Raw genomic sequence first — 23,596 nt, forward strand, 5'->3', positions numbered from 1 at the left:
GCTTCCTCCTACTCATTGAGAGTGGGCTAGGCTCAGGGATGCCTTTCCAAAGAATCCAGCGTGAACAGGGGCATAAAGATAGAACTTTACAGAGAAAAACTGGAAGAGGAGTTACCTCAGCCAGATGGACATGGTTCACATCCACCGTGATTAAATGATGTTGCCTTGATATGATGTGATGAGAATGGCATTGAAAGCTCTGTGGTTTCCCTTCCTCAAACAAACTTCATCCAAATAAGGGAAAACCGATCCTACGTGAGGAACATTCTATAAAATATCTGACCCGTACTTCCCTAAACTGTCAAGGTCATCAAAAACAAGGGAAGTCTGAGAAACTGTCACAGCCAAGAGGACTGAGGAGATTTGACGACTAAGAATAATATGGTGTCCTCAGTGGAATCCAGGAGGAGGAATAGGTAAAAACTAAGGAAATCTGAAGAGACTGGACTTTGGTTAATATCCTATTATAAACATTGCTTCAATTAATCAGGACTAGTTAGCAATAGAAGAAACTGGTTGGGGATATATGGAAATCCTCTCTACTATTTTGTACTTTTCCTATAAATCTATTCTTTTGTTTTGTTTTAAAGATTTATTTATTTATTTGAGAGAGAGAGAGAGGAAAAGAGGAGGGGCAGAGGGAAAGAATATCAAGCAGATGCCCCACAGATCATGGAGCCTGATGCAGGGCTTGATAACATGACCTGAGATCATGACCTGACCGGAAATCAAGAGTCAGATGCCCAACTGACTAAGCCACCCCGGGGCGCCCCTAAAACTGTTCTAAAATAGCTTATTGGGACACCTGGGCAGCTCAGTTAAGTGTCTGTTGTCTGCTCAGGTCATGATCCCAGGGTCCTGGGATTGAGCTCCTGACTGAGCTCCCTGCTCAGCAGGGAGTCGGCTTCTCCCTCTGCCTGCTGCTCCCCCTGCTTGTGTTCTCTGACTTATAAATATATAAAATCTTTTTAAAAATTAAAAAATAATTAGTTTATTTAAAAGTGACTGGCTTTGCAACACATGGCATGGTGAGAAAAACATTTCTGATAAATAGGCATCATTTTTTGTCTCTCATGTCATTAAAAAAAATTCATTTAAATATTTAAAGTTAAAATAAAAAGTTCATTATTTATGTATTTATTTGAGAGAGAGAGCACGTGTGCAAGAGAGCATGGGGTGGGGGGTAGTGGGGGCAGAAGGAGACGGAGAAGCAGGCTCCCTGCTGAGCAAGGGACCAACACTGGACTGATCCCAGACCCCTGGGATCCCAAAGGCAGCCTTAACTGAGCCACCCAGGTGCTCCTAGTTTATGCACTCTTAGATGCCTTCCTTTTCTTGTTTTTTTTTCCCCCAGTTCTGGTCATGTTCTTTGATAAGCTAATTCCTGCATTTATCTTCGCTGAGAGGTTCTTTCCTGATAATATCTTTGCCTTTTGACAAAGCGACTCATTCCTGATATGGGGCAGGGGGACAGTTTACCCAGTTAGGAGGCAGATGGTTATCTGCTTGTCCATCCGGCTGGCCTTCTGGCCCCTTCCTGGTAATCACTGCTCCAAATCAGATCCTTAATTAACAGTCCCAGAGCCTGTGTGGAATAGCCATAATGGACACTGAACAAGAGAAGCTGAAGCCTGAACTTGAGACCCAGCTCTGCCCAGCGTGTGAACTTGGGGGACACTCCCCCTTTCCCTAAATTCTAATTTATTCAACTCTAAAATGGGGAGGGGAGTGGCTTGTCTCTTTCACAGTGGGTGAGGATCAGTGAAAAAACATAATAATGACAGCTAACACTTGTTGGAAATCACCTAGCACGGTTTATGCATTCATGTATAATTTTTAAAATAGTTTTTATAGTTTTTTATAGTTTTTTTTTTTAATAGTTTTCTCCTCACAGCAGATGCTGCTATTAGGTAACCTTTGCCCTTGGATATGTTAAGGCCTTTGTCAATGGTCACATGGCTAGTAAAGCATGGAGGCAGAATTTGAACCCAGGTCTGCTGGTCTCAAGTCAGTGTTCTTACCTGTGATGTTAGATTGTTACTTTGTGGTTATTAGAGGTGCATGCCGAGGATTGCCTCCACGGCTGGTTCAGTGGAGAAAATCAGCCCTGGATTTAAACACGGATGAAGTATTTTGTATAGAGGACTTTTTTTTTAAAATATTTTATTTATTTGACAGAGAGAAATCACAACTAGGCAGAGAGGCAGGCAGAGAGAGAGGAGGAAGCAGGCTCCCCGAGGAGCAGAGAGCCCGATGTGGGGCTCGACCCCAGGCCCCTGAGATCATGACCTGAGCCAAAGGCAGAGGCTTTAACCCACTGAGCCACCCAGGTGCCCCTGTATAGAGGACTTTTGCAGACGCTCCCTCCCCCCATGCTGGAGTACTAACCGGCTGGGGCCACCAAGCTATTTGCTTATTCAGAGAGATATTTCTAGTCTCCTTTTCCGCTATTTGCTTTTTTGTTTTTACCACTATAGTTAATAACTCACTTTCCTGATTTTAATGAATTTTTTCCACAATGCTCCTTTCTTCACAGTTGATTCAGTTTTGCAGACTAGCGCGCCTTACACTTTAACCTGTGTGGGATCACTGGGGAATTTTGTCAAAATGCAGATTCTGATTCAGTAGGTCTAGGATAGCACCTATAATTCTGTATTTCCAAGAAGCTCCTCACCCAGCTCACGAGAGCCTCCTGCGACATTTCCCTTTCCAAACCAATGTCGGCGTGGACTAGCCCTTGTGGTTCTTACTAGGACTGCAAGGTACCTTCGACAAAAACCATCAGGAAACTTCGAAAAAGCGAGGTGTAATACTCACCTGTCCTGGAGGGTGCAGCACGAGAGGGTGGTGGGAGGCACCCCGAGAGACGGTGAGGAGGGAGGGAGGGAGATAGGGTGGAGTGCCTAGAGTTTTGCGGGCTCACGCTTTACTGGTCCATTCAAAAGGCAGGAGCAGATATAAAAGCTCCGGAAGGGAAAAACATTCCGTGGAAAGGTCGGAGTCTTTCAAACAAAGGAAGTTGGGGGGCGGAGCTGAAAATGTGTTTACTGGAGACAGCTGTTTGTGAAGTGGCTGCCTTGGCAGTTTAAACCTTAAAGCCAGGCACTTGACTCAGCAATGCCAGAGAAGACACTCGTCAGTATTGCCATCCAAGTTCTTCCCAGGGTGTGAGAAAGGGGGCAAATCCTGAGCAGGTGTATGTCTGACTCCTAGATGTCAAGGTCACTCTTTATGCATTCACTCATTGGTCTCTTTGAATTAGCTTTTTTCCTTTTTTTAAACTTCTCAGCTACTAGGTTTATATGCCTTTAGAAGACAGGCTGTACCCTGTAATTTATGTTTTTATTCCAGCATCTAAATAGAGCCTGGCTCCAAGCAGGAATTTATTGTTGGCTGACAATAAGGTAAATAATACAAAATGCTAGCTTCATTACAAATGTTTTCCTCGTAGGGCATTTAAGATTAAGCAACTGTTAGCCTTTCTTTGCATGAAATGTTGGCTGTATTTACTCCAATTTTTAATGTGTTTATTGACCCAAGTTTAAAACAGGACATACATTCCTTTAACTTTATACTCTGAAGAATTTAAAATAGTCAAAATCAAACCACCAGTTGTTAAGGAGAAGGACTATGGACTTGAAGGCAGATTTAGTGACTGTAGTTAATTAAGATAAGTAACACGGTAAAAAGAAACTGGTTTGGAAGCATCCTGGGGAGAGATTTATTTCTTGGAGGTGGGGAAGGCACAGGCAGGTTATTCATACCAGAACTGCTGGCTGAAAAAACATAGGGGCACACAGAATTTCTACAGAAAGGTGACTAAGACTATCAACGAAACAGGTGGGACCCACAAAAAAAACCAAACAATTCATTTGGGATACCACTCTTTAATTTGCTGGTGTTACATTTTTGTTGAATTGAAATCAACTCTTCTTTCTGAGGGACCCTAATCTCATTTCAAAGAAAAAGTTAATTGTAATTTGTTATCTAGAGCTATAAGAAATTTGACAATTTTAATGTACCCTTGAAAATAAAATACTTTTGTTCCCTTCTTCTTGCAGATGAAAGTAGAGTCAATTGCTTTTTGCTAAAATGAAGCCTGTTCTCTGTTTCTCTCATTGTTTGGACGTCAGCTTTCTGCTGTGCAGTGTTCACCCAGGTCCTCTGTTTGAAGTCTGGAAGAGCAGATTTACCTGAGACAATTGTCCAGATAGGATGGGGAACCAGAACCAAGAAGACAGGCCTTAGACCTGAGAGTGGGAGAGAACTCGTGTCTCAGTCCTGGCTTTTTTTTTTTTTTTTTTTTAATTTATTTGACAGACAGAGATCACAAGTAGGCAGAGAGGCAGGCAGAGAGATAGAGGAAGGGAAGCAGGCTCCCTGCTGAGCAGAGAGGCCGATGCGGGGCTCGATCCCAGGACGCTGGGATCATGACCTGAGCCGAAGGCAGAGGCTTTAACCCACTGAGCCACACAGGCGCCCCCTGACTTTTTTGGTTTTGAGTAGTTGAGACCAGTGCTGTTGTACTGATGTGTCAGTATTAGTTGTGAAGCACGTTGCAAATCAGTTATCCTTTAAGTCTTTGTTCCTCATCTGCAAGAATACTTCACAATTTTAATGCCATTTGTGGGAATTATTTTAGGCCAAAAAGAAATTTTTGGGGGGATAGAAAAAAGACCAAGCATCATACCTTGTATAGCCATGGGTCATCAGGGCTTGCTAAGTTTACATAGAATCTTAAGATATTCAAATACAAGACCAACACATTAAATTCAAGATTTAGATTTCTCCTTCTGAAGATGTGGGGGCCAGACTTTGGAACCTGAAAAGGTCTATGTTCACTTTGGGGAAGAGTTGTTTGCTCTTTGGTTGCTTTACTCTAATTGAGAGCCTTGGCTTACATACTGGTCATCTTTAGTAGGTCCGAGATGCTGGTTTCAAATTTTGCTAGCTCTCTCAGTGGGCTGAGGAGGTTCTGTGCACTGGTTCACATGACTCTGAAACTAGGACTTGTGAGGAGAAGCTAGGAGATGGCCGAGAGAAGGAATTACTACTCTGCAGCTCTCATCAGCGGCACGCCATCTTTAGGAGAGAAGGTTCCCTGGAGCTGGCTGAATGCAGGTCAGGCGCTGTTTCTCAAGCTGTGACCATGAGAAGGAGGAGAGGAGCAGTTTTATGACGGCAGTCGTGCCTTCTGAGATGTCCCTAAGGGAAAGGTGGGTCACAGAGAGCAACTAGTGGGGTAATGAGAGCTGGCAGTTCAGACCCATGGATGACATTGTGCCCTGAGCACTTCAGAGCTTCTGGGTCTGGTTGTGCCGGGAAAGCTGGTAGTCCCTCGCAGGGGTTCCTTAGCTTTGTCCTACACCAAGGCATTGGCATTCTGTCACTGGATATTTTAGTCTCAGAATATCTGCAAAGATCATAGACCATAGCAAGATCCTCTGAGTTTCAGAGACGTGTGGTCCACTTCTAGTTTCAAGACTTCTAGACCTCATGTTTTAGAATAGTTACAGATGGAAACAAAAAGTCAAAACCTCCTCTAGCTTCCCCCACCCTGAGTCCAACATACCCATTACTGGGGCAAATCTGGCTTTTGTGTAGTGCTACCACTAATATGAAGACTGGTAAGACCATGTCAGTGTTAAAAATTGAGTAATTGTTGAAAGTTGAGGCCTTCATTGGGCCTGTAGCCTCAGTCAATGCCTTTCATTCTTTTTCTGTCTTAAAAAAATGTTAAAGACTTCATTTATTTGACAGAGAGAGAGTGAGAGAGCACAAGCAAGGGGAGCAGCAAAGGGAAAAGGAGAAGCTGCCGCTGAGCAGGGAGCCCTATGTGGGACTCGATTCCAGGGCTCTGAGATCCTGAACGCTTAACCCACTGAGCCACCCAGGTACCCCCCCGGTCAATGCTTTCTTATGCTGTCTCCGCTCACTGCTGCCAAGCCCCAGGGACAGCGACAGGACACCTGGTGGAGGCTCCCATGAGCCTCCAGTGATGGCCAGGCTTCTATGACCAAGCCTCATTTCCCAAATGACTGACCTGGTTATGTGACAGGTAATGGTGAAGCAAAACGTACTCTGCAGCGATTGATTTAACGGCGAAATTCACTCCTTCCAAAGGAGGAATTTGTTTTGGTCCTTCAGCTGCCAGACCTATGCCATCTAAATGTCAGTATGACAAGGCATATGCTTAACCTCACGGGAAGAATTTAGAATATTATCTGACAGATTCAGGTTCCTAAACCTGACATTTCTGGCATGTTCAGATCTCTGGGGCTGGTATATTTTGTGGCCCAGGGTACATGAATAATGACATCTCCTCTCCAATTTGTGCCCTTGTTTTGTACTGTAAGTATTAGATAAGGAAATTTTATTTTCTGTATTTTTAGTATCTCCTGGAATCTCACAATTTTGAAACTGGGGAATAGATTTTTTTTCCACACAGATGTGAGGGTCTTAAAAAGCCTATCTTTTTTTTTTTTTTTTTTAATTTTATATATTTACCTGATGGAGAGAGAGAGAGCACAGGCAGGGGGAGCAGGAGAAGGAGAAGCAGGCTTCTCACTGAGCAGGGAGCCCAACACAGGGCTCGATCCCAGAACCCTGGATCACGACCTGAGCCAGAGGCAGATGCTCAACCAACTGAGCCACCCAGACATCCCTAAAAAAACCTAGATTTTATTTTAAAATTTAATCTAATTTATTTAAATTTTAAATTTTTTTTAAAATTAACATATAATGTATTATTAGCCCCAGGGGTACAGGTCTGTGAATTGCCAGATTTACACACTTCACAACACTCACCATAGCACATATCCTCCCCAATGTCCATAACCCCACCACCCTCTCCCTACCCCCCTTCCCCCCAGCCACCCTCAGTTTGTTTTGTGAGATTAAGAGTCTCTTATAAAAACTCTATCTTTTAATATATTGTTCACTCTTGGCCAAATCCTGATGAAAAGCAGGCAAGATAGTAACCAAAGGTAAAAATATGAAAAAGCACTACTTTGGGCTCCTCTCAGTGCTGTCTGGGCTTCTCAGAGCAGACCTCCTCTAACTACACTTTAGCTCCGAATCAGACAAATTTGATAAAAATAGAAATGGATGATTCTATTCTTTATGAAGCAAGACAAATTATGCTTTGGGAGAAAATAATTTGCTATAGAGTAGAAAATGTTTTAATATTTATATCTCATAATAAAACCATGACACGTTTATAAACATTCTATCAGGCATTCTTACAACGGGGCCACCGCTGACAACCAGAAACGCAATAAATATGCACAGACACACTGAGTATGAAATATACATCTTGATTTTATAATTGTGTGTGCTTTATTTTTTACACAAATGGAATGGGAGTGTCGAATATTTACACTTAACAGGAGTGTAAGCTGTGCAGTGTCTCTGTGAACTCCAGCCCAGGCAAGGAGAATTTCCCCCTCCCTCCCCTCCTGCACTACAGCTCGATGGAGAAACATCCTGTCAGAGAGAAGCACGAAACTGTCATATCGAAAGGATCTAACGGGTACAGCCTGGTGCACTCAGAATTTAAGACACACTTAGGAAACACAAATTCCGAAAGTAGAGAAGAAAAGTTTGCCATCCCATCGGGAGTCAACCTTGCCATTTGGTTGTCTGTCCTCACGAGTTGCTAGGGAGATTCCGTATTCCATCTTTTAGGTGATCTTTGTCTAACTCATCTACCTGTCTTAACTTGTCCTCAGCTGCTACAAGAAACTGCACAGCTGTACAGGAAATGATTTCCAAAGCACAGTTTTCAGTGAGGAAGGGTATTTACAGACTGGAGTGTGTGTGTGGGTTTCCATCCACATTCATTCATACCCAATGCAGTATGTGTATACAGGATATACATACCACATAGACCATACATACACACAGAAGTAAAATGCATATCCACAGAATTCTGTAGGGAGATCTCTGGCAAATCAGTTGTCGGCATGTCACTCCGTATGCTTTCAGAGAAATGTCCCCGTTTCCCCCTGGGAGTGACAAATGACCACGATAAGCTTAGGAACTAGCCTGAGTCCTTGCCTTAAATACTTTTGTAGGAATTTAGGCAGGACTAAGACGGGAAAAAAAGAGATGTTATTTTACCAGCGAGTCCGTTCAATCTCACCAGAGCAATCACCAGCTGAAAAGCAGAGGGGGCTTCACATGAAAATGGGGGGTGGGGTGGGAAGCTTTTAAGTGGGAAAAAATGTCTCTCTCCAAACCAAGGCGATGGCATGGCTTCAATGAGAAGAATGAGGTTTGCTGTCAGAATGATTTCGGGGCCAGAGTCTGCCTTTGTAGAGAGGAAGTGTCCTCAGAGCCACAGGATGGTGCTGGGAGTGGGCTCACTGTGGACCAGCCTTCAGGCAGAGAGGCACCCAGGTGCCGCAGGGCCCAGAGCACTTGCATCGACACTGCGAGGGCAGCGGTGCAGGCTGGCTCGGTGAGGCGTGCTGGAGCTGGCTCCAGTCCAGGGCCTCATGCTCAGCTTTGCTTTCTGGGCTGTGTAAGTGAAACGGTGACCCACAGGAACTGTGTCATCGGTCCAGTGTATGGACTTGCTGTCTGAATCTGCCATGAGCCCTTATAGGACAGAAAATTTCACAGTGGGGTATGGGCGAGGAGATGTTCAGAGGTGTGAGGAAGAGAAAAAGGACAGGAAAGGAGGGGGAAAGGGAAGAGAGACTAAAGGGGGTAGAGAGACAGGAGAGTGAAGGGGAGGGAGTAATGAGAGACCACAGAAGGAATGCAACACTCGGGTAGACAGGCCAGTAGGAGAAAAGGAGAGGTGCCAAAGAGAGAGATGGAATGAGACAGAAATGGAAGGGGGAGAGCAGAGGAAAAGAAGGAGGGAAAACCAGAGGTGAGAGCCAGAGGAGTGGAGAGCTTTTCTCTGGCTCGGAGTCTGGAAGGGCTGGCAGTAGGATCTAAGACAGCTCACAGGCACCTGGGTGCGGCTTCGTAAAGATGGGCTCACTGAGCGGACGGAGCCAGGCCAAGAACTTGGGGCTGAGGGGGCGAGGGCAGGGAGAGGCCGGCAAAGAAATGGCCAACAGATCCCGTGGGAGGAGAGCAAAAAACAAATGCCCCTGCAATTAGCCGACAAGTGCGATTTTGATTTTGGTAAAGCTGAGACCCCCGTGGTGCTACACATTGTACCAGAGCATGAAAAATAGCACCAGTGACACGATCTGGCACTTTTCCGAAAGGGCCCAGCATGGGAAGGTGACATTGCGCCCCCAGCAAGCCTTCAGATTGGAGAGAGCTCCGGACAAAGTTTGCAGTGTTAGCACCGGTCTGGCCCCAGGCTCCAAGTGCATTTGCACCAGATGTAATCTGGGTAACTTTCCTCATATCCGTACAATCGTCAGATTTGCTGCAAAATACACCAGTTCGTTGGAGCCCTAGAGACCTCAATATTGGGAAGCGCAAGACAACACAACAAATGGAGGTGTAAATTCTATAGGAAAAGACCCTCTCACCAATTTGCTTGGTGATTCTTCAAGCAAATATATATGTATATATATATTTATATAAATCTACATAAAAAAATCAGTGCAAATGCCAATTCTAATCTGGAAGCATCTACACTAGGAAAATAAATAATTATATTACTACAAAACCAAGGGTTGGTGGTTCAGTTTGATTGTACTCAGCCACAGCAATACTTAATATTAAATGGAAAGCACATCACACGACCCGCGGAAACATCTACTCATTAATGACAGTCCTTTAAATAAATGGTTGCATGCTCAGTTGAGAAACCAAAGAAGTTAGTATGGTGGCCTAAAAATAGAGCTGGGATCAGGAATGGCATTCTGGTGGCAGAAAACTTCTGGCGGCCATATTGATGAAAGTAGGCCTTGACCTGAAACTGGCGGATTGCAGCCACGGACATACCTTTAACGTTTTGAGCATTCTGAGGAAGTCCCCCCAGATTTAACTTTCATCAGAGGGAAAACGCATTGCTAGCCCTTCCGTTGGCAAAGGCAGCCTCAAGACTATAGGTAGATGAATAATTTTGCATTTCTGTGTTGGTTTTGGTGACTGCAGCGAGGCAGACGGTGGTAGTTAGCTTAGCGGAAGATGAACAACACTTGGTTTTGGAAAGAGACCCTCATTCTGAGCTCCGATGTTCTTACTGGGAAGAAGCCCCATCACTGCTGATGGCTCTCTCGCTCTCCCACCCCAGCCTGCATGCTGGTTTGCTGCACAGTGTGGCAGAATCCCTGCCAGGTCTGGATGTACCCCAGAAATAAGGCGATGGGGCTTAGTCTGGGCAGGCATAGAACCCAGAGTTGAGTGGTTATTGAGATCCCCAAAAAGTCTCTCTCTAAACACCGTGGGCACAAGCAACGCTGATGTCATCATCAGCTCTACAGTGGGATATAGGCTTCGGGAGGTTTTTTAAATCATCATTATTATAATTGCTAAAAAATAAACTTGGTCCAGGTGCAGCCCCCAAGAAAGGCAGTTCAATTGGTTGAGCTCAAAGTTGTTAATTATTTTTCCTTGTGGTTCTCTTTGCCCTGTACACAGAAACAAAAGTCTGCACCCCTCACCGCGCCCCCCCCCAACCAGATACTTCTCTCTTCCTCAAAGAAACAGCGCTTCTTGGGACAGATCTCTCCATGGCTCGATACCATCTCTGGCTGTCACAAAACCCTCGGTTACTTGTGAAACAGACAAAAAGAAAGTCCTAATTACTCATGGTTGGCCAAAATACTAAATGATCCTTTGAGAATTGCATGTAAGTAACTAGGAACAAAGTTATTCAACTATTTGCATGGCAGGCCCAGGTTGTTTAACAAGATAAAAGCAAAAACTTCCCTTTAGATCATTTGAATGAGTTTGTCTCTGAAAGCCATCAGCTTAAAAATGCGTTAACCAAAAGTCTTCCAAAAATACCCACAAGGGCAACTCATTAAGGGATATGTGCTCCATGAAAGTGTGTTACTAATATGGAAGGGAGATCATGGGAGGTAAGTGAGGGAGAAGTCTTTGTCAGACTTTGGAAGGAACTCAGATGCTCTTAATGGATCATTGGCAACAAAAGGGAGAGTGCAACTTTCAGTTCTTGAATTTGATCATCTGCTGATAGTGCATACATTTAGTCTCTCAATTAGTCTTTACAAAATATTTCACAAAACTTTTTTAACCTATAGAAATTCATTTCTATACATTTAATATATTTTTATTGTATAAATTATTCTCATCTTTAGTGCCTTCTTTCAGTTTATAAATGGCAAAATAGACAATAAACAATCATAAAGCTACCCTCAGTGAATCCCCTCCTCTCAGTGAGGTCAGTCCTCCTTACACTTGTGAATTTTATGAAATGCTCGTCTTTGTAGATGCCAGTCAAAGAAACTACACACTTATCCTTCCCTGATATTATGCCGTCTCCAAAGAGACTCCTTTCCTCTTTCCTTGTTTCTTTCTTTTGCTCATTAAGAAATCAAAGAGTGTGCATAGTTATAAAATTCGAAGTGTACCAATTACAGATGTGGGTAATGGGAAGGTTGGTGAAGTTCAAGTGCTGGCAACTTTTCTTTAAAGCAAAAGACACAGAGAGCTCAGCAGCTAAATCCGCTCTGGACATCTGCTGGGGTGAGGAGGCTGCCCATCTCTTGGGCAGAAAGCCCGTCAGAGGTTCATCCCTACACCTGGCACTTTGAGCAAACCAAAGCCTTCCTGCATACTGCAAAGTCTTTTCTGTCCCACCCTGTGGCCCCTCCGTTTCCTTCATGGCTTCACACAGTTTGTGTTGTACATTCATAAGAATTCACATTGACTGCAAAAACATAAATGCAACAAAAACATAAAAGCCTCCAAGTAGTATATTATATATATATTTTTTCTTCTAAATGCTCTTCTGTCATTGTCGGAGGTGCAGTAGCTAATTTATAACTTTTCCTTTGAGGGAATCCAGATGAAAGGCCCAGACTGCTCTTCAATAACAAGCTTGCATTGATTATATATATCTTCTAAGGTGTCTCCTTGGACGATAGCTAGAACAAGAGCCAACATGCCACGGTTAGGAATCGTTCCCTGCCTGGGGAAGAACACCCATCAATCACACAGCAGAAGCCCAAACCAGTGACAGACGAACTCATACGGAAGCTTTGTATGACTTTTCATTAGTAAGGAAGGAAAAGCGGGAAATTTACTTAAGCAAGGTCACGTCAGTGAGTAAAAGAAAAAAAAAAAATGCTTTCAATGCATGTCCTGGATCAGGTAACAAATGCACCACAGTCTTTCTACCTTCTACATGTCTGTCTGTGGTTCTGGACAGTGAATCATTTATGTATTTAAACTTCATGGGTGCCTACTCTGGGCTAGGCATGGATCAATTTTCAGACCTAGATCTCCTTGCTTATCAAAGAAAGCTGGCCTTTTATTCTATATACTCTATTTACCTTGTCAGGTGCAGAAATTTAGACGTTTCGACACAGGGAAATAATAAGGTTGTGGAGGCAACTTGAGTTAGCCCCTCCAACCCCCAAACCCTTAATAGGAAACCCCACTCATTCTCCAAGTAATCTGGTAGGTTGATATTTTGCCATACCGGGGCTGCTCACAGTGAGAATGCCTTATGACAGCTACTTACAAGAAACATAAATAAGAGGAAATATAAACAAACAGCTAACCCATAAATTACCTAGAATGCCAAGTCATCTGAAGCAGATTTAAGTGTATTTCATAACCTCCTCTGAACTAAAGTTAGCTTACAGAGAGCTCTCCAACACATGCCAGTATTATCTATAGGACATTAGGGAATAACAATGAATTGCTACTGAAGCATAGTTTCGATCGTCAAGAAAACCCTGATTTATCTCTGAGTATGAGCCACTAGTCAAAACGTGCATGACTGTGATTTGATGTTTATACCTGGATGTTCTTTCAGGATAGAACATGACTCATACCTTTGTTATTGATTGGAATTTTACTCAAGATTACCTGGTTCAAAATATTTGCAGATTGCTAAGCCCCTGGCATTTTCATATTCTGAGTAAGACAAACGGTAAAGCATCTAACTCCTCATAAGGAAATTCAGAAGGAAATTTCTTGTTTTTAAACCATTCGTTGTAAGGCAATTTCCACCCAGTTTGATCACTCTTTGGATTTGATCTGTGTTTCATGAACGTCATTAAGAATAGAGAATCAAGGGTACCTGGTGCCAGAAAATCTTCCTCTATTCCCCAAACTTCATGTTTCCAAGGAAATATTCGAAAAGAAAAGCAAAGTTTTGCCCTGGGACTTGACACGGAATCAATGAAAACAGATGTTCAACATGTTGTTCAACTGCTGCTAACGGGACGCAGACCTGCCTGCCATTGAGGCTGAGAAGGGAGTCCTGAGACTGCATCTCAGTAGAGGTAGCGCTTTGGAAGTTCCCTAATTGAGCTCTAAAGGTATCTTTTTCAAGTTTCCTGATGATATCAGAGAGACAGTTTAATGCCTAAAATCTTCTTTCTCCTCCTCCTCCTTCTTCTAAGGGAGGGAGAGAAGGGGGAGGGGCAAAGGGATTTCCAAGCGGGCTCCATGCCCCACACAGAGCCCGACCCCGGGACCCAGAGATTTGACCTGAGCCGAAATCAAGAGTCAGATGCTTAACCTACTGAGCCACCAGGTGCCCCGTCTGAGAGCTTGCGAGCAGGAGACATCTCAGTGCCATCTGTGGCTCATGCTTTAGCACAGGGCCAGTGGGAACCCAGAGTTGGCTGCCTGTGAATCCCGAGTAGATGGAACCCAGAGTTCTGGATCAGACAGGTAAAGCAGAGGGAAATTAGGGTTTCTCAGTGGGACGTTTTTAGGGCCCAAGTATACTGGGCCTGGAGCGCTCTCTAATACCAAAGGGCAGACAGTCAATCCTTTCTCACAGTATAAAGGTATATGAACTTACCTGTAAAATATTCTCCAAATTCTTGTTCTAGCTTAATTGCACGGTCATAGGTTTTCTTGGCTTGTTCCTCTGTTAGACGCTTATTCATCTCCCTGGGAAAATAAGGGTTTGGTATTAGAGCACACAGGGAATGTGCCAAATCCTGAAAAATTAAAACGTGTGGCAAAAATGAATCCTGCAGGAAGCACAGCGTAATCTTACTAGCGGCTTCCTAGTCCTTACTTGGGATTCTTCTTTGCTGGAATAATTTCAGCAACAAGGACCGCCTTCCAGAGGGCTCCCCCTCTCAGAAGGCAGCCTCTTGATTTCACAGAGGCTGAATGTGTCTCTTTATGACTTCCAGTCACTGGCCTCTGTGCTGTCCTCTGCAGTCATACAGAGGAGGACTAAACCGCTTCCCTCCAAGACACGCACTGGGGTCTTTAAATCAAGTGCTCATATATCCCTTGAGGCTACCACTCTTTCAGAATAAACTGTCCTACTTTCTTCATCTCTTTCAATGGATGTGATTTCCAAATGCTAACCTTTCTGGTTACCCTTCCTTGGACTTTGTCCTAGACTGGCTCGACCTCTCTTAAACATGGGACAAAATCGCAAACGAAATCTTCTAGGGGCAGTCCGAGGTGGGGAGAGGAGATGGAGAGAAGGGAGGGGACATCATCGCAGTCTGTATTTCATCATATCTGAGAGAACTAGACTTGACTGTTGGCAGGGCCTGCCCTCCTGGGAACCTTTGAGTGCTCCGCTCCCCGTTTTCCCCATGGGTTACTGTTTATCTTCTGGGCGCAGCAGGAAGCGTGTGGAGTGGAGAAACAGAAAGTGCTTCCCGAGAATCAGAGAAAATGTGACAGGCCCCTTAGACATTGTATCTTTCAGGTGGAAGGGGTCTTCAGCGGCTCTCCCTGCTCAACTTCTGCAAAGGGCGAGGCATATCTACTGCAACAAGAGCTCTGAATACCATTGGTTTTGTTTGTTTGTTTTGTTTTGTTTTTAAGACTTACTTATTTGAGAGAGAGGGAGAGAGAGAGAGAGAGAGCGCGCTAGAGCAGGGGGAGGGGCAGCAGACTCCCCGCTGAGCACAAAACCATCACCTGACCCTGAGACCTTCCCTGAGCAGAAACCACGAGTTGGACATTTAACCAGCTGAGCCACCCAAGTGCCCTCAACTTCATCTGCTTTTATAATCAAACGGCATTAGGAGGACTGGCGGAGGGAGGCGTGAATAAATGGACATAGAGAGAATGTAACAATCACACGTGCTGGGACCAAAACACTTCCAAACAGATTATAAGCAATTAACCTCCGTAGCAAACAAGGATAGAGGATATTGGTAAGAGTCTCCAATGTTGACTTTGTTTTGTTCTGATAGGAGAATGGGCGATAAAGGAATTATGCCTGGGACTCTCTCTCTCTGTCCCTTTCTTTCTCTTAGTCTGTCAACTCTTGCTGTATGTAAGTGCTGCTTAATCACTGTAAAGAATATTTAAATCCAACCTCAAGGACAAATTGAGTGGGAGGGAGATGGAAAATAACTCAATCTACTGATTCCTAACCAGTGGCAGCTTTATCTTCCCATGTCCTCTATGTGGTAAAAAATTTTTGCCTACCATACAAACTGTACTTTTTTTTTTAAGATTTTATTTATTTATTTGACAGAGAGAGGTCACAAGTAGGCAGAGAGGCAGACAGAGAGAGGAAGGGAAGCAGGCTCCCTGCTGAGCAGAGAATCCTATGGGGGCTCTATCCCAGGACGCTGGGATCATGACCTGAGCTGAAGGCAGAGGCTTTAACCCACTGAGCCACCCAGGGTTTAACCTCAAGCCACCCACTTCTTAAAGTACACCCTACACCAAGTAGGTGTACCTTAAGAAGTACACCCTAACTGTACTTCTTAAATAAAATTATATTATCTTCCCTTTTTTTTTTAAAATCAAAGTTATTTTATTAGTCAAAGACTGACAATGCTTGCCTCTGATCATCTTCTGAACAGCAGCGTGGCTGCTCTGGGCTGATAAAAGTCTAGCCAAGGGAAGAGGTACTTTGGTTGGCCCACTGGGATGCATCACAGGAGCACGGAGAATACTGAAAGCATTGCTGCCCTTGCATGCCCCTGAGGGAGCCAAGACTGGGGTCTGGGACAGGAGACTTTAGATCATGTTACTGTGGCGTGAAGTAATAAAGGGACTTGAGAAGGTAAAAGAGAAAATCTGAAGTCAGATTCAAAGTTTTGGGGTTCTTTTAAAGCCCACTTTTAGTCAAACAGACTTGGCATTATACCGAGACTTTCCCAAGGGGCTTATTTGGGGAAAAAAATTTAAAAAACTGAAGTGAGACATTAACATGATTCTTGACAGGATCTGATGGCTGCAACAGAAAAAAAAATAGGAATTTTCTGAACTCTTGATGTCGAGATAAACTCATCTTGTCCTCAGGGATGGTATCTGCAACTCTCCTCCCAAACCGCACTAGTCCTAGAAGCTGTGAGTGGATGTCACCCTTGGGTCTGGAAGACACTGGGCTAAACCCAGGAATATTTTTCATAGAAAGACAGGATTTTGCTCCAGATGTCAGGAAACCATGTGGCTCTGGATCTTCTTTGACATTCCTGGCTCATGTTAGCCTGTGTTCTCTGAATTCCCTTTGCACTTACTGTAACCATCACTGAATTTCCATTTTTATCCTCTAGCACCTCATCTATTATATTCCTTGTCTCTTTGCCTAATCTGTGAGTTCACTGAGGGCGGAGACCAGGATCTGTTCATCAGTGTGTGTCATGGAGCCTGGCTCAAGACTTCTTTGTTGAATGAGTAAATGAATGAATGAAACATTTATGTTGACAAATCAACATAATTATGATACAGTTGAAGACAGAAGAAAACATGAGCCCCCATGGGAGCAAGAAGGTAAAAGCAGACTGGGGCTGGCAAGGTAAAGAGACACGGGAAAGCTTCCCACTGCCATGGGGTGGGGTGAGGCACAGAGGTCACGTGGTGGCGCACTATAAAAAGAATCTCTCTTTCCTCCAGAGCCTTGATTTTTATGCTTCCCTGAAGAGTCAGCTATGTATGTGCTAATAAGCTCTGTGGTTTGATGTAGATGATGCACTTGAGAAATACAGTGTGTCATGATGTATCAATGCCTACATGCGACAGCTGCCATGCCTTTGTTCCGGTTGACCTAGTTTTCACTCCTCCCCGGGGTATGGGCAAACCATGCCTGCTTTGCTCCTGAAGTAAAACCCTTGGAAAAGAGGGAGCCGGAAAGTAAACATCCAGCCTTTCATAGTAAGATCCCATCAGTTTGAATGTCATCGTTACTGCATTTGAGACTCATGAATATGGCTGCAGCAAATTATTTCAGATTCACGGTCCTCATTGTGGAATCCAGCCATCGGTATGTTTAATTTTCCTTGGCGATAAGTTTGACAGCGCCCCAAGGCAAAACTGAGTAAGTCATCTCATAGTTGTGGACGGAAGGGGACCTTCTCCTACCGAGCACCAGATGGGAATGTCTCCCCAATGTCACATGGAGGCAAACGTGCAACTGCTGTGTCTCCCCCAGGCCTCACCTCCCTGGGAAGCCATTTATCCCACTGTGTATTTATGACGTGAAAAGTTATTCTTCAATTTTTGAAACAGGCCTTTAAGGTCCTGTGGCCAGGAGGTGAGTGAGGGCCATTTTTCTATTCTTCTTCTTCATGTTAGCATTGTTAATAATATTTATGAGGCTCTTTACAGATTATAAATCACTTTCACATAATGAAATGTGTGGTTGCTTAAATTATTCTTAATTTACCCAACACTGTATCCTAGATGACGAGAGATTTCAAGCGTGCTATCAGGGATAATACTACCCAGAACCAGTATTTTATCATCAACACATATTTTTCCATGTGCCAACTCTGGGCAAAGCTCTGGACATTATAAGTTAACACCTAAATTCTCGGGGCAGAAGGTACTGTCCGTGACCCGTGGTAAGAACCTTTGTCCATCTTTTATTCATGGGAACGTATTCTGCTTTTAAGACACCTCTCCAGCAACTTCCCCAGAGACAGTGGATTTCACTTAATTCTCTTAGGCTGTAGTTGCAGCTGCTGTAGTTTGCTGTTTCTTTACTCCAGGACGAGACATGGAACAGTTGGCTGATACCTTCTGCAAGTAATTGTTTCACCTCTGGGACTAAGTAATTTCCTTCCCCCCCGCCCCCACATGCACTGTTTTCTAGGACTCTGTGGCTCACTTCTGAATCCTGTCAAACACACTAAGATCTTGAGGCCCAAATGGAGGCACATTTGAGCAAAGCCCTTGCCAGCACACACACCAGCATTATCTCTTGTGACTTCTTGGAAAGGTAGTTTATGTGTTTTACGATGACAAAATAGTTTTATTCGTTTTACAATGAAGTAATTTGAAAATGTTCACAGGTAGAGCAGCTACTGTTTATGGAGTGCTTACTATACATTAAAGACCCTATGGGGGGCTTCGTATTCATGTTCATGTTTAACCTTTATACCAGCTGTGAGGTATATATTATTAATGTGCCTAGTTTACAGGAGAGGAACTAAATCTCAGCGAGGTCAAGCAACTTGTCTGAGGTGACATTAACTGATCAGAAGAAGCAAAAGGGAAAAGGAAAGGGAAAAACCAAGCCTAGCCCAACCAACTTTCAAGTCCCCGCTTTCTGGCTATGGCAGCCTCACATTTGCATGGGAGTTGTCTAGAAAGCAGTGCCAACAATTTCTAACAAATCGCCACTGAAAATATGTTACTTTCTAGTCTATCTGGGAATATTTGCCCAATTTATTTATTTATTTATTTATTTTTAAGATTTATTTATTTGACAGACAGAGATCACAAAAAGGCAGAGAGGCAGGCAGAGAGAGAGGAGGAAGCAGGCTCCCCACAGAGCAGAGAGCCTGACACGGGGCTCGATTCCAGGACCCTGGGATCACGACCTGAGCTGAAGGCAAAGGCTTTAACCCACTGAGCCACCCAGGCGCCTCTATTTAGTGGTTTTTAAAGAAAGATTTTTGCCAGTCCTCTGAAAAATAAAAACCACACACAAAAAATCCAAGTCATACATTTTTGCCTTATTCATAAACGTGAACCAGTATGGAGCTATTGGTTTAAGTTATAGATGTGTTCCTGCTGTGTCACTAAGAAAACTCCCTTTTTAAGGATAGTGGTCTACATACAGGAGGTTTTCATTAAGGAACAGAAGAATTCTATGCTAGAACTAAATGAAATATCAATAGAAAGAGTCTAAAACATTGCCTTCTCCCTCTAGAAAAACCCACATATTTAAAAAGATTTACTAGTGAACTGCTTTCAGAAGAAAGAGACAAGCAAAGATGATTGCTTCCTACCATTTGAAAGCCAAAACAAACCAACTTACCTTCATAACAACAAAATGAAACAAAAGAAATATCACACACACACCAACTTGTGAAATGAACATTAAAATCAAGAAACATTAGTGAAGACATGTTAGGGGAATACTGACATTATGACTCTAGTGGTTCAAAAACACTTCTACATATTTTTTTCAAAAAGGAACTGCTTTTAAAAAAATCAACAATAGTACTTCTGACTTCTAAGCACTTATGACCAAGAGCTGTCAGCAACCTGCTGTGTTGCATGGAACAGGTGTTGGTGGGTGATGGCCTCCCATGCCCTCCACTTACATCAAAGGTTCCAGAGATTTGGGCTTAATGAAGATGGCAATGGGATAGAGCTGGGCAACTTGTAACCGTTTGATAGCATTTCCTGACACGTCAAGTATACAGTGTTTGCCCTGGTAGAAAGAGAAGAAAAATATGGAGTTAAACCAGAAAGAGGGATCATAATCCAACCAAAATAAACAAACAACAAAATAAAAAGTGAGTGTGTTTTCAAGGAATATAAGGGATACTGAATCTCTAAAGGTTAAAAAAGGATCTTTGCAAAGCATAAATAAAGCTGATATTCAGGGTCGTCACTGAATGCTTCTACATGTCCCTTACCAAGTGCCTGCCATGGCCATAGAGATTTCACAGGTGTTACCTCAGCTTAAGTTTCTTAAATAAATACCTGATCTTTTGCACAAAGAAGGTATGTAGACTTATGTAATGTGATTGTGTCCACTCATGAAGCTCTCATAAACCATCTCTGAAGATAACCATCGACAAGAAATCCCCAAATCTATGAGGGAGGTATTACCAGCCACATTTTACAGAAGATAAGACTAAAGCTTAGAAATAGTAAGTAACTTGCTCAAAGTCTCAGTGCCAGAAAAACTCAAAGTCAAGTCTTGAGCACTGACAGAATTGTTGGCTGGAATAAGTAGATACCTCATTCTCTTATCCTGACCAATGTTAAATCTGGAAGAATAGTAAGCATGTGAATTTGGAACAATCCCACAAATGTTTACTGAGCACTTATTGTATCCTGCCTGGATATGCTCAGTCTAGTCCAGCTGAGGATGGACACAAAGAGTTACCTTCACTATTACATCCTTAAATTTCTTGTTTGTTACATGAAAACCCTATTGCAGGTAGCACGCACGCCTCATTTAACTGGGGTTCCACCGCAATGCGTGCTCAGAAAAGGAGTTGCTTTATAAAGTATTTTGGGAAAAGTAGGTACATTTGGCAAACATCATATTCTAACTCCTGGAGAGAAATGGCCTCCTTAACTGAGACCAGAAGAACTTTAAAAAGGATGAGAAAAAGGATATTGTACAGATAGGAACAGTCCTAAATCAACAGTAGGGGATTAAAACTTTCTATGAATACTCATGCAAAAACAAAGAGATTAGTGAATACTTGAGCTCTTATAGGAGAAATATACTAAGATGGTTCAAACCCTGTATCATTTAAGCAATAAATTCCAAGTTTGCTCTCTGTGAAGTGCAACAGCTAAACAACATGTCTAAATGCAGTTCAATTATTCACTGGCCAGGACATTTCAAGTTAAAAGAGGTTATATTTACATGTTCAAAGGGGAGAACAGACAAAAGCATTCAGGAAACTGGTTAGAAACAACATGATATAGCTTAAACAACCTAACTTTTGAGAGAAAGGAAGAGATGCAGCTTACTGTATTCTCAGAGAGCCCTTAAAATTTCTTGTTTAATTTTTTACCAGTACATGAAAAGGCTATGTCAAATCACATAAACTCAACCCAACAAATATTAATTACATAACAAACAGGATTGGTTCTTCACTCTTTTCTCCCATGAAACTGATCCTCTGTGTTGACAGGAGATTAGCAGATCTTAGAGCCACACTCAAGTGTCTTCCTATCCTGTTCTCCCTTGAACATTCTCTTCTCTTCCGTGCCCTTGAAATTAACAATGGGAAGGGAATGGCGGTATTCACACCTCCTCTAAATTGGAATTTCTGCCAGCTGGAAGCTAGGCCCTAGCCCTCTTCATCTACTTACCCCTCCCCCAGGAAGGTCCTGAGGGCCCCAAGTTTTCAGGGAAATGAAATGAAACTCCTGCTAACAAAAAGAATTGAGGACCCTGATTTAGTACTAAAGCTTCCTTAACACATTCAATGTTGTTTACTGGGGCCAAAGATAAGTGCATCAAGGACAAAGTGAATCTCCATAAACTTCAAGCTGTTAATTGCCTTTAGGTTTATAACCCCCTCCTCCCCACGTCAGTCAGCATACCTTATTGGGATTAGAACAAAGATTAATGACCTTGCTCTAAAGTCATTCTCCGCTTAGAGGTCTTAAAAGGAATATTTAATCAAAATTTACAACTGCAATTAGGAAAGAGTAATGACCAAAAATGCAGTTTGCCACCCGGGAGCCTTCTTTAGGGAGGTGTAAGATGATCGGTGGACATACCCTTTCTGCTACGAATCTCACAGACTGCACACTGGTTCCATATAAGTTGTCATTGTACTGGCCAGCTTCTATAAACTTGTGCTCTTGGATATCTTTCTCCATTTGTTCTCTGGAAATGACAAAGTGGTAGTCTCTGCCATCTACCTCATAGTCACGCTTTGGCCTCGTAGTATCTTTATAAAACAAAAATAATAAAATTAAGGTAATTTATATTCATAAACAGCATTTATACCTCTTTTCTTCACCATTCCCTCAACATAGATATACAAAATATGTAATATGGAGGACCCTGACATAATGACAGGTACTGGTTAGTCTCCCACTGGAAGCAACTACAAAACTAGACAAAGTATATGGAGTAGCTACTGTCAGGCATCAGAAGACAGACAGCACAGGGCTGTGACCCTGAGACTGGAGACACACATGAGGGGAACTCTCCACACTCCACCTCCATTTCCAAGTGGAGGGTCTAGAACTGAAGAAGGTGATTTGCCAGTAAGTTATTATCAGCCAGAACAAAAACACAATATTCTACAAAGAAAGATAACTGAATCCAGACTGTCAAAAAAAAAAAAAAAAAAAAAAAACAACAACAACAAAAAACTCTCACCATAAAAAATGATGGGACAAGCAAAAACGCAGGAAAATTTGTCACATATCCAGGAGAGAAAAACTGGACAAACAGTAAAAATATATTTAGGGATTTGAAAGATATGAGATCATAAAGTCATCAACTCTAACCATGGTTAGAGGTAACTCAAGTTCTTAGTAGGAAGAAAAGGGAAAACAAACCTATCAGTATAAATAAAAGATGTTCAACTATTTCCAGTCTTTGACTCAGCTAGTTTCTTCGTAGGAATCTATCTTAAAAAATTATCAAAGCTTCAGAAAGTTTTATCCTTAAAGATGTTCATTATATTAATTTATAAATTATAACTATCACATAATTACAATTATATTTTAATTATAATTCATAAAAAAGGAGAGACAACCCAAAATACCCATAAATGAGGAATGATTATGACATAATAATCATTTAAAATATTTACATAAAAGTTTAAATAATGTTAAGCCAAAGAAACTGTATATATCTAATATGTACCCAAACAGAGGAGAGAATGCATGCATAGAAAGAAGAACAAGGTGAAAATCTATGAAAATATTAACAATGGTGTTATCTTTGGATACTCTGAAAGTCTGTATATTTTTAATTTTCTTGCTTAACTTTTGTTTTAGCATTTTCCAGGTTTTGTACAATGAACATTTATTGAGCATCATAAAACAGTGCTAATAATTAAAACAAAAGAAAGAGTGCCAGGTGGAGGGGAAAGTGGGAGTGGTCATTAAGGACTGTCTGGGTTTTTTCTTTCTCAGGTAGAGGGATGCACAGGTGGCTGTTAAGAATGGAGTTAGGGTTTGACCTGATCATTTCTGTTTGGTCTCTTTCTCAAGATAGGCTCTTTGGCAGGATCTCTTCCCAGAGTCCTTGCTGGGAACAATTTCTTGAGATACAGCAATCATCCTAGTTCCATGCGATTCCCATTATTCTTAGTTATTCTGGATGACATCTGCAGTGCTGAAATGTACGAGACACTTCAAAGCATGAAGCTTCAAAGATGTACAGAGAGGAAGAAATATTTGTTGGGATAGGTTTAAGAGCTCAGTTAACTAATAAATTGAAAGTTCTTTGCGGGGGTTCTGTTTAAACACACACACACAAACACACACACACACACACACACACACAGCAGAAGGCCTCTCTGTACTTTTATGTGACGCCATGGGAGTAGGGATGAATGGGAAGGTGTGGTGTGCAGGGCAGGCAGAGCAGACAGAC

General features: G+C 42.6%; 1 protein-coding gene across 15 annotated transcripts in view; it reads right to left on the bottom strand.

Moving 5' to 3' along the window:
• Nucleotides 1–7,302: 7,302 nt before the first annotated feature.
• Nucleotides 7,303–23,596, bottom strand: part of DLG2 (discs large MAGUK scaffold protein 2) — a 1,573,258-nt gene continuing 1,556,964 nt past the window's right edge. For all 15 annotated transcript variants that reach the window (XM_046015622.1, XM_046015636.1, XM_046015625.1 and 12 more), the window contains 4 exons: nt 21,760–21,932; nt 19,608–19,717; nt 13,925–14,016; nt 7,303–12,029 (listed from right to left, as the gene is read on the bottom strand). In XM_046015622.1, coding sequence (XP_045871578.1) covers nt 11,923–12,029; nt 13,925–14,016; nt 19,608–19,717; nt 21,760–21,932 — 482 coding nt within the window. In that variant the 3' untranslated portion in view covers nt 7,303–11,922. The remainder of the gene's footprint in view (nt 12,030–13,924; nt 14,017–19,607; nt 19,718–21,759; nt 21,933–23,596) is intronic.

This window comes from Meles meles, chromosome 8, assembly GCF_922984935.1.
Source record: "Meles meles chromosome 8, mMelMel3.1 paternal haplotype, whole genome shotgun sequence".
NCBI classification, from domain to species: domain Eukaryota; kingdom Metazoa; phylum Chordata; class Mammalia; order Carnivora; family Mustelidae; genus Meles; species Meles meles.